The 14,762-nt window shown below is 47.8% G+C and overlaps 3 protein-coding genes across 3 annotated transcripts in view; 2 read left to right on the plus strand and 1 right to left on the minus strand.

Moving 5' to 3' along the window:
- Positions 1-494: 494 nt before the first annotated feature.
- Positions 495-7,859, minus strand: FAM217B (family with sequence similarity 217 member B; the record flags this gene model as incomplete). Its single annotated transcript, XM_081291441.1, has 4 exons — positions 495-4,503; positions 5,892-5,977; positions 6,089-6,200; positions 7,594-7,859. Coding segments are annotated over 4 exons (1,584 nt in total), but the record flags the coding sequence as incomplete, so codon positions are not given.
- On the plus strand, positions 7,816-9,831 carry PPP1R3D (protein phosphatase 1 regulatory subunit 3D). The gene has a single exon (XM_081290448.1). The coding sequence runs from the start codon at positions 8,268-8,270 to the stop codon at positions 9,162-9,164; it is 897 nt and encodes a 298-aa protein (XP_081146574.1). The 5' UTR covers positions 7,816-8,267; the 3' UTR covers positions 9,165-9,831.
- Positions 9,832-14,358: 4,527 nt separating this feature from the next.
- The window catches only part of SYCP2 (synaptonemal complex protein 2), an 88,948-nt gene continuing 88,544 nt past the window's right edge, over positions 14,359-14,762 (plus strand). Inside the window, exon 1 of the mRNA XM_081291963.1 lies at positions 14,359-14,396. The gene's annotated coding sequence lies outside the window, so the exon portion shown is untranslated. The remainder of the gene's footprint in view (positions 14,397-14,762) is intronic.

Genomic DNA, 14,762 nt, shown 5'->3' on the forward strand with positions numbered 1-14,762 from the left:
CCTCCTTACTTGACCAGAAGGCACAGACAGGGCAAATCCATGATCATCCAAAAAGCTTTAGTCTCCCCCTCGTGGACGATGGTAAAACAGCAACGGCCCCAAACCATCTGCTGTTGTCTGTGCCAAGGAGGGTTATGGTGGGATTCATCCCACCACATGCCACTTTAATTTCACACTCACTAAATCTGCACCCTTCTCCCACACTCCTCGACATCTTTGGGTGATAAGGATACCCAGGTCTCGCCACTTGAGAGGTGCTCCTCCCACGGACCTAGCAGCGGGAAGCTAGTCAGGTCATCGCTCGGTAGGGGGATAGGATCGAATGGAAGTCCAGCTGAAGCACTTCTTGGAAAAAACCAAGGAGAAAATAAAGACAAATTTAGAAACCAAACAGAATATAGAGCTAGACAAAAACCACACCCCAAAATCCCAGATAATATTTTTCTGCTGTTTAATTGATCTCAAGGAAGGAAAAAAATATGAGTTCACAAAAACTTACATGAATTTGGTTCTGTACAAAACCAAACATACAATCATTATGATACCAATGAAACATGCTGAATATTTCCAGGCCATTTAAAATAGTGTCCTGAACATGTACATAAATAAGTAATAAATACTGCCTCTGTTAACCTTCAAATGCTGGACCACCAAGAGCTTCATACTTTTATGTAACTACTTGAGTAAATGAGCAAAGAAGGAGAGTGGAAACAGACGGCATTTCTACATGTAACGCAGCGATTCTGGTCTCTCTGGGATGTGGCCTAGATGGCTGAAGAACCGCCATACACCTCCTCCTTGTAGCTAGCAGCTATCTTCAGACCAATGACAGCATCTCCCTGACATTTGTCAGGCCACCAATTCTACTCCCTTCAAGTTGTTGACAAACCTTCAGCCCCTTTAGGCATTCAAAGATTTGGAAAATAGTCCAACTCTAAACAATCTGATGGGGTTTTGTGGCCCATTTTTGTACTTTTCTACAACTTTTTCCACTGAGTGGAAGCTGGAAATATTTTTTTACACACTCTTTTGAATTGTTTTGACCTCAGATCATTTTAGCTGGTCTAAATGCAAGGTGTATGTAAACAACTCCTCAGAAATGAGAGGCACTTCTTGAAAACGCAAGGACTTCTGTCACCAGATTCAGGATTCAATGAACCGAGTGAGTTCACACTTGAGCTTTCCAACACCATCGGCATGGAAGTGCCAGGATTCTTTTCCGCAGCAGTCAGTGCATTGAGATGGGGTTGGATATGTGTATCAGAGTTCATCAAACTAAAATTGTGCTTATATGAGTACTGTAATAGACCTCTGACTTTAAGAAAAAATCTTAATACTCTTCATTAGGAGCTCTGATCTGATCCAATAATACTGGTTAAAACAACCAACTTCAGGCAAAAAAAAAAAAAAAAAAAAAGTAAACAAGGAAAGACAGTTTTTTTGGCTTTCAAAACTGTCTGAATATATGACTATTCTCCAGAGGAAGCAACTGACTATCTTCCAGTTAAAAGAGCTGGGAAAGAATGCAGGAGGCATTGCTTCATCCTCAATCAACACGATCCTCAGCTCAGACACAGGGGAGGCAGGAAAGGAAACAGCTTCAGCTTACCCACTCTAGGTCTCTGAGAATACCCAGGAGAGCACACCTCAGGAAAGGCAGGGGCTTAGCACGAACGCTCAGTGCGTATAAGAAATACACATGTGTGTGATATTATATTACATATATTAATTGGTCCTGAAACCTTATATAAAGAGCTGAATAAAAATCTTGCAGAGAAAGAATGACAAGGGGTGCCAACCATACGTAATGGACTGATCTGGGCTCACGGGGAGCAGGGCAGGGCAGGCCAGGGCACAAGGGACACCACTCAGGAACCACAGAAAGGAGAATAAGGGCTGCTTTTCCAATGCAATGCATCTACTGAGGACAAAGGTTAAGCGCATATTTGAGGACTATGGGAGCAATGCCTACTACGCGTACATCTTTTGGTTGCATAAACAGGCAGAAGACTGTAGCATACAGCATGCTTTTTCCAGTGGGGTGGCGCACGAGGTGGAGAATCTGCAAAAACTTGCACGTAAACTCAGGAAAAAAAGGCTATTATAAAATTCTCCTCTGTTGTTTCGTATGATTAAAGTCACGTTTTAAAAAGATATCTTATTATTTAACCTCTGCACATTGCGTCTTGTCTTTGTGCTATTTGCAATAAGGGTTCGTAAACCACTATATGTTCAAATATGACATGAATATGACATGTCAAGTTTTTCATTTGCCCCAAAGGTGAAAAGACAGAAACACAGATGTAAAAACAAAACAACAACAACAACAAAAAACCAAACACAGTAATTGTTTGAAGGGATAAAATCAACCACAGTCCAGTCATTAAAACACGCTATCAAGAATCTGTCAACCAAAGGTCTTGAAGATACAAACATCCACAGAAAGTTCCCAGCACAACCATAGGAACAAGATGTCACTTAACTCCAGAGCAGGAAGATACTTGTAGAAGAACCACGAAACCAAGTCTGGATCTGGATGGTGAGAACACCATATATATATCCAGCGACTTCGTCTACACTCCTCCCTCCAGCACTTCCTGGGGCCTCCCCGCCCCCACGCCCAGGCTAGATTGTAGAACCTTGCTCTTACAAACTGAAGCAGATCATTATTTTTGACTAAGGACAACAGAATCTAGGTCCCAAGTCAGTAATTTAAAATCTGCAAATTATTTTTAATCTGTTTAGAAAACTCAGAAATGGGACTTCACCACGGCCTCTAAATTCAATGATTCCTTAAAAAAAAAAAAAAAAAATTCCATGTCAGAGAGAAGTACTGAAGTTCCAGATGCCTTTGTCTCTAGTGAGTGAGCAATTTAGTGACAAATGACTGCTCAAAATAGAAACCTGTGTACTCCCTGACCCAGAAGGAATGAGGCTTCTCTGGGAATAAAATGAATACAAATTCTGCTTGAAGAGCTTACGCAAAAGCAGGAGAGCGTCTTGTTCCAAATGCTAGGACTTCACATCATTTCAAACAGTCTGCCCTGTTTTACACGCTTACATGCAAGAGGAAATGGGGCACCAACCTATCAGTCCCACCCAGAAGTTTCCTTGACTCTTCCCAAGTACTGCCATGTGATCCCTTTATATGGCACATACTTTGGTTAATTTTTACCTAAAGGGTTCTCAATGCCTAAGACTGTCAAAGCAAAGAAAGTCTCACTGCAAGACACAGACTACTGAAAATAACACTACTGGGGGTGGGGTGGACTAAAGAGCCAATCAACCACTCAGCTGTCAGTCATAAAATGCTGTCCGTCAGTCATAAAGTGTAATTTTGGAAGAGCTCCAGTATTGAGGTCTATAGTCTTTGCAGATCATCGTTATTTTAATTTGCATGTCTTTTGTTTTACTCCATTTGCTTTGAGTTTCTTCTCACTGGGCACAGTGGCATGGCCACAGTTATTTGTATTTCCCTTTTTCTTCAGGTGTGCATGTGCTGGTGTTCTGGAGCTCTTGCAGGGGTCTGCGGAGTCCAGAATCTTGGCTGTCTGTCTGGGAATCCAGATGTTACCACTGGTTTCCATCTTGGGGCTGCTGTCACTGTAGGGCAAATCCCAGCCCTGCAGCTTGCTACTCTTATTTGATCTCTTTTTCTTTTCCTCCGTCCTTGTCTCAGGGGTTTGCTTCTGGGAACACAACCTAGTGCTACTCGGCACATCCGGGGACCTGGGGCAAGTCTCAAAGGTGTAATAGGAAGGGTGAACTTCTCCCTGGTGCCAACCTTTCTTTTGTGAAGGGCCTGACTTTGAAGCCCCTTCCAGGTACGGTAGTGGCCTGGACAGGGCAGTAGCAATCAGCTTACTTCTCCCAGGGCTCTTCAGCGCCCCCAAGGTCCCAGGGGCAGCAGCAGGCCTTGCCTTGGCCGCCTTCGCCTTTTCACACTGCACAGTCTGGTCCTGCAGCCACTGGAGCTGGATGAGTCTGTCGATGTACTTCCCAAGGAGTCCCCCGGCCCGGGGCACCTCCGTGGTTCTGCACTCTGCATTCAGAAGCAGGGCCATATCCCGCAGGTCCCAGGAGTTGAAAGGGGACGGAAGGAAGTCGGGATAGTGGTACTCCGGCTTGGTGTGGCCCTGACCTGGGGGAAGGTCAAAGTCAATGGGATCGATTTCTTCAGCTCGAAGCTTGAGATCTGGAGGGGAGAGCGGAGAAGGAGGAATGGGAATTCTTTCAGAATCTGACAGATCACTCGCACTGTCCTCCTCCACGTCTTCCTTCATAATTTTCATGGACTGGAAGTGAAGAAACAGTGTACTCTCCGAGGCCTCTCTGTACCTAGACCCCAGGGTGCTGGCCTGGGGCTCGCCTCCAGCGGAGGCCCCCAGGAGGCTGCTTCTCAGCTGGGAGGAAACATGGGGTCCTTGGGATTTACTCTGCCGTTTTCCCGAAGACTTCCTTGATTGTTGGGCTTTGCTCCAAGATGGGCCAGCATTTGTACTGCTGTGAAAAACAAAACTGCAATTCTTACCACGTAGAGCCAAAAAATGTCTAATTGAGCTATGATTAGAGAAACCAAAAGAATCCTCTGGCTATCTATACTTTTCAGCTATTACTAGGCCTTAGAAAACCTAGAGCCTCCAGATCCTTGCAGAAACAGTAGCTTTACAGAAAATTCTCTGCAAAGTGATCTGCTCAGGAAACATTAGGGACTGCCTGTGCCCAAGTACCATGTGGATTCTGCTCGACACCAAATGCTAGCATTTAAGAAAAACAGTCATAATTCTCAAAGTGCTTGTTTCATAATTTTAGATCAACTGTGTGTGCTTTAAACAACATTGGTCTGGAGAATACCTGCTATAGGACTCTCCATCTAGTCTGTTAATAGTCAATAGAGTTTAAAAATATTCAGAAATAAAACCCACAGCTTTCTTTCGTAGACTTATTTTAGGTTAAAGGTAAATATAATGTAAAATGCACATTTTACACTGTTTAATCACTTGTAGTGATTCTAAGCCAATTCAACTCTGAATATGTTAAAGTACAGCATATAAAAACTATACTTTAAACTAAAAGCTCATTTGTTTCTTTCCATATAGGAAACATGCTAAGGAAAGATGCAATTAAAAGAATAGAAATAAAATTATATGATGCCATTATAATTCAATATGAATGAAAAATAGAGTTAGTGCTGTCTTGTGAATGGCAAGCAGAGGCAAACAAAGAATATTGTGTGTGTTACTAGTGTAGCCCTGGATTCTTCCTGGGGTAATATGCTCCAAGGCAGAATCTCACATCAGAGTTGAAAATACCTGTATTTCAATTTATTCATCAAGAATAGAGGATTTAACCAAAGTAAGTACTTTTCTGTAACAGAAGATAGAAAACAGAAATGGGAGATAATTATACTTCCTGGAAAACTCAAGAGGTTCATTTGCCAGGGATTTCAACCACACCAAGAATGTGTTACCCTTCATCAATAAATATGGAGTATGTTACAGACCGGCCATCAGCTCAACATGCTCAACAAACATGAGTGATGGAGAAAGCAATGAAAGATTGCCACCATTCAGAATCCACAACCAGTACAGTGAAAACCTTGGTTTACAACCAGCTGTCACCTGCACCCCCAGAAGACAGCTATTGATAGTGCCCTTTAATATAGAGGAAACCAGTGGAGCAAAGTGACGGAGGGACTTGCTGACACTGCCAGAACCTCCCCTGTGCAAGCTGACAAGTAACGCCACTTTGTCCACTCGTTTGTGCTAGGTGAAAAATATGAATGTGTATTTCTTATTCAGACCTATTTTTTCCAATGACACATATTCAATCTGGAGAACTGAGGCAACATGGCTTTTGCAAGATAAAGCAATTATATGAAAACTATTTACCTGCTTTTCTGATCACATTCATTCACCCTATTCCTTTTCTTGAGAAATTCACATGGCCGACCATCATCTAGGGTCTGATGGACTGTCTAAAAAAGAGATATTCAGTAGTAAATACTGTGAACACAGATATGTGCACACATACATGAAAACACACAAAAAGGAAAAAAAAAAAGACTGTCCCTTAAAGTTTACATCACCTTTTCTGCACTGCTCAAACTATTCTTGCTCAATCTGTTGGAAGATGATGACAGCTGGGGAGGTGACTTCTTTATTCCTCTTATGTTTGGAAAGAATTCACCACCACCGGAACTAGAAGCAACAGCAAACTGACAGTAAGTATTGATTGCAAATGGTCCTATCGCCAGTATTGGGTCATTTTTTCTCGTTTATTCTTTAGTATTTGCAAAGCACTGAAACATCGAGGCTGTAACATATATTCTGAATTGTGACAGATTAGAGGGGTACACAGTCATATGTTTCCAGTTTAGTCTTTTCAGTCCCCCCCCCCCACAGTGGACAGTAGATACAAGACCACACTAGTATCAAGGCCATGACTGGATTCTTTCTCTACTTCTGCGTATGCACATGCATGAACACGCACACGCACGCACGCACGCACACGCACGCACACACACACACCCTCCTTGAAAATAATGCATTGTTGAGGAAATCTGTGATGCTAAAGTCAAGTCTACTCCAAAGCTCCCACATATACTCATTCGCTCATTCAACAAAAAATTTCAGGAGTGCCTAGAAATGGCCTCCTCTTCCCATGGAGCCTAAACTCTAGTGAGGCAACTCCCTTTGAATTCTTCTGCCTTCCCTACGATGTCTTCCCTTCTGAAACTTCAGTCACTCAAACCAGGCCGTGGTTATTCCTCTTCTTTTGAGAGGCCAATGAGGCGCGTTCATTAGAAACTGAATACTTCTCTCCCATAACACCCCTGTCTCTGTGAAATGGAAAAGAGGGGAATGACAGATGTTCCTGTACTTTTTAAAATCATTTTTCATTTTAAAAAACGTTATTGTACTTCTTTATCATGACCATGTGGGCCTTTTTAGTTGGTTCATATATGATGGTAACAGGAATCACAGGTGGGCTCTGGCAGTTAACTGACCACACCACACTCAGCTGGCTTGAACTCTGAGGTGCAGACAACGTTCTCTGCTTGACCCAAACTGCTCTCCACAAAGTGCTCTTGTACCCTCTCCCTTTCACTCCACAGGACAAGCTTCACACCAAGAGCTGCCTATTTCCTGCCAGAAGTGCCTGGGAGAAAGGAACGCCTGCAGGGTCCTAAGCAAGCAAAAACAAACTCCCATCTTCCCGTGGTTCCGGCTTGCATAGAAAGGAAGCCAAAAGTCAGAGATTCAGGCTACAAAAATGCTCCCCAGGCATGGGACAGCTGCACAATTCATCACAGGGCATTAACCCCCCATCCCGGGTCTTCCTCTGGCGGTGATCTCAGGCAGGAGCGGTCCCCACCCCCACCCCAGGGAACCCGCTGGCCATTGGGCAGGCAAAGGATTATGGGGACGTGTGAGCATGACGCTTCTCTACGCAGCGAGGCTCCCTCGGTCTGGCCGCGGGTACAGGCTGCAGGCACACGTCCAAAGAGCTGGCTGGTTGGACACTAAATCAGCCCCGGACCGGCTCCTGGCCAGGCTGGGTTCTGCCCTCCCTCGCCCCACCCCCACGAACCCCGAAATCCGAGGACCTGCAGCGTGCACCTTCCTCCTCCTGGGTTTGTGCAGACACCAATATGATCGATAGGCGCACAGCCTAGGCAGACGCAGACAGAAATTGATCAGACCTATTCCTTGGCCGCTGGGGGCACGTGACGAAGCCGCAGCCCACTGGCTCCGGCGCCGCGCAGGGGACGGACTGCGGCGCGCTGCGGCAGGCGGGCGGCGTGGCGGGCGCGGGGCTCGGAGGCGCTGGGCTGGCGGGGCCCGCCCGCGGCGGCGTCACGAGGGGCGGGGCGGAGGCGCGCCGGGAAGTGGCGCCCGCTGGAGTTGCAGCCCACCAACGCGGAGGTGGGAGGCGCCCTCGGCCGGGCGCCCTTCCCGTAAGCCCAGCTGAGCGAGAGGAGGTGCGCCCTGCCCTCTCGGGGTGGCCCGAGCAGCTCCACCAGAGAAGCACTCGGCGCCCTGGAAAATACTTGGTGCTTTTTTTCCCCCTCCTTAGGAGAAGCGGAGGACCTAAGGTGAGGACTTGAGGGGAGGGCGTGGCGGACTCAGGGTCCCCTGCAAGGTTGCAGATCCGGCGGACACCCAGTGGCTTCGGAACAGGACTGGGGACACGGAGGAAACCGGCTAGGAGTGGTAAGATTGCCTCGCGGTTCTGACTCCCACCGCCGGACCGACGGCTGCGCCATGTCCAGAGGCCCAGGCTCTACCATCCTACCGCCAGCCTTGGGGTTCCGGAAGCCTGCTCCCCGGAGCCTCAGCTGCCTATCGGACCTGGACAGGGGCGCAGCCCCGGAGCCGAGGCCCTGTAGACCCCCGGAGAGCCCGGGCCGCGCGCCGCTGGCCCCCGCCCCCACGGGCTGCGACCCCCAGCTGCGGCCCATCATCCTGAGGCGAGCGCGCTCCCTGCCCAGCTCCCCAGAGCGCCGCCCGAAGGCGTCGGGTGCGCCAGGCGCTGCGTGTCGTCCAGGCTGCAACCGGCAGCTCCGCGTGCGCTTCGCAGATGCTCTGGGCCTGGAGCTGGCCCAGGTCAAGGTGTTTAATGCGGGAGATGACCCATCAGTGCCGCTGCACGTGCTGTCACGGCTGGCCATCAACTCGGACCTGTGCTGCAGCAGCCAGGACCTGGAGTTCACTCTGCGGTGCTTGGTGCCAGATTTCCCACCGCCTGTCGAGGCCGCTGACTTCGGCGAGCGTCTGCAGCGCCAGCTTGTGTGCCTAGAGCGGGTCACCTGCTCGGATCTGGGCATCAGTGGTACGGTGCGCGTGCGCAACGTGGCCTTCGAGAAGCAAGTGGCTGTGCGCTACACCTTCTCCAGTTGGCGCAATGCGCACGAAGCGGTGGCGCGGTGGCGCGGGCCGGCGGGCTCTGAAGGCACGGAGGACGTCTTTGCCTTCGGTTTCCCGGTGCCACCCTTCCTGCTAGAGCTTGGATCGCGTGTGCACTTCGCCCTTCGCTACCGAGTGGCCGGTGCTGAGTACTGGGACAACAACGACAGCCGTGACTACAGCCTCACATGTCGCAACCACGCTCTGCACATGCCACGTGGGGAGTGTGAAGAGAGCTGGATCCACTTCATCTGAGCAGCGGTCAGGGTACCTGGAGCTCTGAGGTGCTGGTCTGCAGGTCTTTCCTGACTGGGTGGCCACTTCTTGTTTTTAGGTTCACCTACCCTTCCGCACCCCCAAGTTCTGAACTCGTTTCCTTTGCAAGGTCTCTTGACAGTGGCCCTTCCTGCCTTCTACATGAAATTTCCGTGTCTCCTTGTCTAATGAGTAGCCTCACGTAGCCAGCAGGCCAACTCGGTTGTGGAGTGTGTTGGGGGAGGGTCGGTGCATGGGAATGTGTGCCTCTCTGGAGAGGACCCAGGCCCGGTTTTGGGGAAAGACCCACCTGCTGCTAGGAAGGCCTTTTGCATGTGTCTGGAATGTGTCCCTGAACTAGTTGATATTTGTTATTGTGATGTTGGGACCTTAGGCCCATAGCTGATACCTTCTCAGGAATATTCTGAATTTAATAAGCTTAAAGTCCTGTTGTGTGTTTGTGCCCATTGTAAACAAAATGTGCAGTGTGACCTGCATTATGGTCCCTGGAGGCATTCCTGCCCTGGGACAAGGAAAATCTGAGACCTCATTTGCTTGCCAATGCCTGTAGCCTTCTAGCAGTGGCAACTATTAATAGGCAGAGACCTCTGCCTCACTAGCCATCACACAGCCTTTCTGGGCTTTGCGGCAGTGTCTTTCCCATACCTATAGCTGAGGAGAAAGTCGAGGCTGCCACAGGCAACAGCCTTTCCTCTGCCTGCCCTCCTCTCCCATCCTGCTCTTCTCTTGTTCTTATTTGGTAATTGTGTGTCTGCACATTATCTCTTGGGCCATCCTGTTTGGGTTTGAAACTACCTAAACATTTTAAGAAATCTTGCCTTAAGTTATTTCAATTTTCAGGTGACTATAGAATTTCAAGCAACATGCCCTTTGTAATTACTTTTTTGACAATGAAGGTGACTTTAATTTCCTTTTAAGCATCAGAAAATTCCAGGATTTGTCTTTTCCAAGTCCAGTTACCAAGTGGAACTAGGTGTTTTCAGCATTAGCTAGAGCCCTTGAGGAAAAATAATTCACAAATTTTATACTTCTGAGTTATTTTAAATTGTACTTATGTCAGGTTTTTATCAGCTACCTGCAACTTTATTCTTTGTGCCTTCAGATAGGAGAAATTTTTAACATTTTCTGGACTTGTTTCCCAGTTTTTAAATGTTAAATGCTTTAAAAAAAAAAAAAAAAAAACACCTCCAACCAAGTAGCCAAGCCCACTGCTCCAGTGTTATCTGCTACTCCCATGGAGAGGCTGAAGAGTTCTTTTGGTGCTGAGTGGTGGTCTTTCAGACAGCAGGTGCTAGAATTGATGAATGAAAACCCAGCTGAGATGGACAGAACCTCCAATATGGGACCCATATGATACAGCTGAAGCCAGTGTGGTTGATTTTGTGATGGCTGTCACCAGGAGTAATGCTTAAATTTTTGAATACCTGTTGACACTTGTCTAATCAGTATTGAAAACATGCATTTTTGCCTTTTAACTAGTTTGTTTTTGATAATTGCAACTTTGTGTTTTTAAAGTTCCAAGAACAATGACTTTCTTTGGTAACTTTTGATCTAAGAACACCAAATCTTGATTTAAAATCTTGTGATTAAATTGCACACTCGTTGCCTCTTAGGGCTGTGAACTACATTGGCATGTAAGACAGGGAAGCCCTGGTGCATCTCCTGCTGCTTAACAAACCATCCAATTAGGTCAGCAAGTGTGGGAGGGCCTTGGCTGCTCTGCCTATGGCCCCAGCCCAGAGTGCAAGACAATTGTCCCTACTATTCAGGTACAAGTGAGAGCTGCCAAATGGGTTGTCTAAAGGCATGTAAAGTATCTTTCATCTATGTGAAAGTCACTTGCCAGAAGGATTCTGGTCATAAAATAGTTATATCATCAAAATTAAGAGAACCTCAAGGTGCCTTTTAAAATAACATTTTGAAACTTTAAAGCTTCAATAGACAGCTCAAGAGTTTTCAGACCTTAGTCAAAGCTATATTGCTTAGATGTTAAAAGCTTGTAGTGGATCGTGCAATTGCTGGGTTGTCTCCCCAAATGTATTATAATGTAATGCAATGAAAATGATTTTACTGAAGTATTAAAGTATTATGTGCAAAAATGTCTGTGTGCTCTATTTAAGTGGAATTTTTTGTGGTCTAATCACAGAAAACAAAGGTTTAGAAACTTAATTGTTTAAATCATTTCATGCATAAGTTTTATCCTTTTCCCAGCACTGATAAATGTAGGGTCTTAGTTTAAAAAAAAATATGTTGCACCTCACCTTCAGCAGCAGAGTTGTATATGATTTTGAAAAACTGAAAGTTTATGCCAGGTTAACATTACATATGAAGAAAGCTCTAAGGAACCTGGGGAGTGCTAATTATTCTACTTACAGCACTTACCCCTGTGCGTGGAATTGTATGAGTCTGCCCTTCCACCAGTGTGTGATCCTGTTAAATACAAAGCCTTGCCCTTGTTGGAAATGAAGTTTAATTTGTCCTTTTTTAACTGTTTAGGCAAAGTGATAGGTGCTTTATTTGATTTCAGTTAATTCTGCAAAATGTTACCTGGTTGATAATATATATGCCCATTCTGTTAGCTGAGGTGACCAATTTCAAAGAGGTTTAAGTAATTCACCTAACATCCCACAGCTGGTAAGTAGTCAGTTCAGCCTTCAAATTTACAACAAGCTCCTTGTTCTTTTGGCCATTGTGATATGGCATCCAGGATGTTTCCAATAAGTGCTTGTTAAATTTAGTTAAAAGGGGCTGTGGAGGTAGCTCAGCAGTTGGTTATTTACCTAGCATACACAGGCCCTGGGTTCAACCTTCTGCAGTGCAGGGAAAAAATGCTGTTATAATTTGGATATGAGGTGCCACCTGAAAGCTCCTGTGTTAATGCAGGAAGTGGAACAACTAGATTATGAGAAATGTAATCTCATCAGTTGATTGATCCATTTGCTGGATTAATAACTCAAAAGAACTGGTAACTACGCAGGTGGGGCATGCCTGGAAGAGGTGGATCACTGGAGAGGGCCCTTGGGATTATGTCTCCTCCCCCTGGTTCCTCCCACTCCGCTCCTGGCCGCCACAGGTGAGCAGCTTTCCTTTGTCTTGCCTTTCTGCCCTGGTGTTCTGCCTCCACTCAGGCCCAAAGTGATGGAGTGATGGGGACGTGTGAGCATGACGCTTCTCTACGCAGCGAGGCTCCCTCGGTCTGGCCGCGGGTACAGGCTGCAGGCACACGTCCAAAGAGCTGGCTGGTTGGACACTAAATCAGCCCCGGACCGGCTCCTGGCCAGGCTGGGTTCTGCCCTCCCTCGCCCCACCCCCACGAACCCCGAAATCCGAGGACCTGCAGCGTGCACCTTCCTCCTCCTGGGTTTGTGCAGACACCAATATGATCGATAGGCGCACAGCCTAGGCAGACGCAGACAGAAATTGATCAGACCTATTCCTTGAAGTGAACCTTGGAAAAGGTGAGTAAAAATAAACTGTAAAAATAAAAATTGAACTTAGGTATTTTGATCACAGCAAGGAAAAGCTAACACGGAAGCCAAATTTTGATAAGGTTTTCCCTCAAACCCCATAATCTAAAACATTTTAAAAGAATACAAATAAGATTTTTCTTCCACATTGTACTTTATTGATATTTACTAAAAAGGGAAGATGAAAATCACTACTCTTCATTTTTACAGTGTATTAGTAAAATTCCTGTGCATTCACTACTCCATCATGAAGGATGTTAAATCTATTAGGGGAAAATTAGATGTGAAGATTATTATGAAATTCTGTCAGGTCAGGAGGTTGAGGCACTCCGAGTTTACATTATGCATAATATGTATATGTTATTAACACTAAATTGTGTAAAGAATCCAAAAACATTGAGAACTTTGATTTTATAAAACACCTCCAAATCCCTCTAGATTACCTACGTATTTTGTACACTGAATTTACAGGTTAAGATCTCAAAATTAGTTCAACGTAGCATTTACAAAATTGTCAGGCAGTTTGTAATTCTACCTAAGCAAAATATTTAAAATGCTTGGTGGGCATGGTGTTCATTCCTGTAATCCCAGCCACTTGGGAGACTGAGGCAGGAGGATCACAACCTCGAGGCCCTAAGCAGTTTGCACCCTTCCTCAAAATTCAAGAACAAAAACTAAAAGGGCCTGTGGATGTAGCTTAGTGCTAAAGCATGCCCCTGGGTTTAATCCCCAGTATCAAACAAAAAAGGCTACAAAATATTTAAAATGCTTTATAATTTATATTATCCTATGTGATTTGATCTGCTTTGGTCCTCAGTTTTTATTCCCTTGCGTTTACTTTTTCAAGTGCTTTCCACTGTATGTTTGAATCTTAATTTCATACATAGGGGGGCGGTGTGTGTGTGTGTGTGTTTACGTATATAAATGTTATCTGTGTGTTGGAGGGGTGCTGGTTATCCAACACAGGACATCCTGCAGGCTGAGCGTGTGCACTCTGAGCTGCACTCCAGCCGCCTAATCCAATATGTTAAAACAAGTGTTGCCCTTTAGATAGATTGCTACGGAAATACCTTGTTGAGTTCTGCCCTGGCGCACGTGCCACGGGGCCACGGCATTCCCACGCGGACGGTTACCCAGCACAGAGCTCCAACAGGCTGGGGCTGCAGCACTTGCTGGTAGGAGGGAAGCAGGGAGCGTGCACGCAGGCCCCGGGGCAGGATGAGTTGGAGGCGGGGGATCCGTACCCAGTGCCTGGCCACCGGCCTCGCAGCAGCCAGCCTGGCTGGGCGCGGGCTGTGTGTGCCCAGGCAAAGCTGGGGCGGCCCAGAGCCTAGCAGACGCCAGCGGCGCCCGGAGTGGGACTGACGCGAGCGCTTAGCGCCCTCAGGCGGCCCCGTCCCACGCCAGGCAGGGCTGGGGCGGCCGGTCAGCTGCGCTGCGCCCCCTGCTGGTCCCTCCGGCCGACGCGCACCATTGGCGGGGCAGACGAAGCCTCCCCGGCCCCTAGCCTCAGGGCCGGCCTGGGAGACCCCAGAGGCGAGAGTGGAGGGGCGGGGCTCGGCCGGCCGGCACGGATTGGCTGAGCGGCTGACCGCCGGTGCCAATTGGAGGGGCTCCTCCCGCCTTTCGTCAACCGCCTGACGTGCCCGGCGGTTTTTGAGGGGTGAAGACTCGACGCCCGGCGGCGGTGGTGGCGGTAGCGGCGGCTCGAGGACAGGACGCGGAGTCCTGCTCGGCCAGCAGAGTGAGCAGGTGCCGGGGTGGGCCTCCTTGACGGCAGGGCGGGGGTGGAGAGTCCTGCTTCCGGCCGGCGGTCCCCACGCTTGAGGCCAGCTGCTGTGGTAACGGCTGCGGGCGCGTGCGTGCAGTGGGCACCTAGGCCGGGCAGAGGGCCGCAGCGCGGCCGGTGTCGGAATCCACCTCCAGGCCACGTGTGTGCCCTGCAGTAGCCGGGGTGGACACTGTCGTCGTGGTGGGGAAGGTGTGCCTCATCGCCGCCCTCTCGCGGTGGCCCCGCTCCTGGGCCCCAAGCGCCCTGTTGCACTGCGCATGCGCGCCGCCTTGGCCTTGCGGCCTGCGGGCACAGCCCCTGCGCGCAGGACCCTGTTCT

The sequence above is a fragment of the Spermophilus citellus genome (genome assembly GCF_964194105.1).
Source record: "Spermophilus citellus genome assembly, chromosome: 4".
In the NCBI taxonomy this organism is placed as follows: domain Eukaryota; kingdom Metazoa; phylum Chordata; class Mammalia; order Rodentia; family Sciuridae; genus Spermophilus; species Spermophilus citellus.

Excerpts from the sequence above, each read along its gene's own strand:
- PPP1R3D (XM_081290448.1), top strand. The coding sequence starts at position 8,268 with ATGTCCAGAGGCCCAGGCTCTACCATCCTACCGCCAGCCTTGGGGTTC.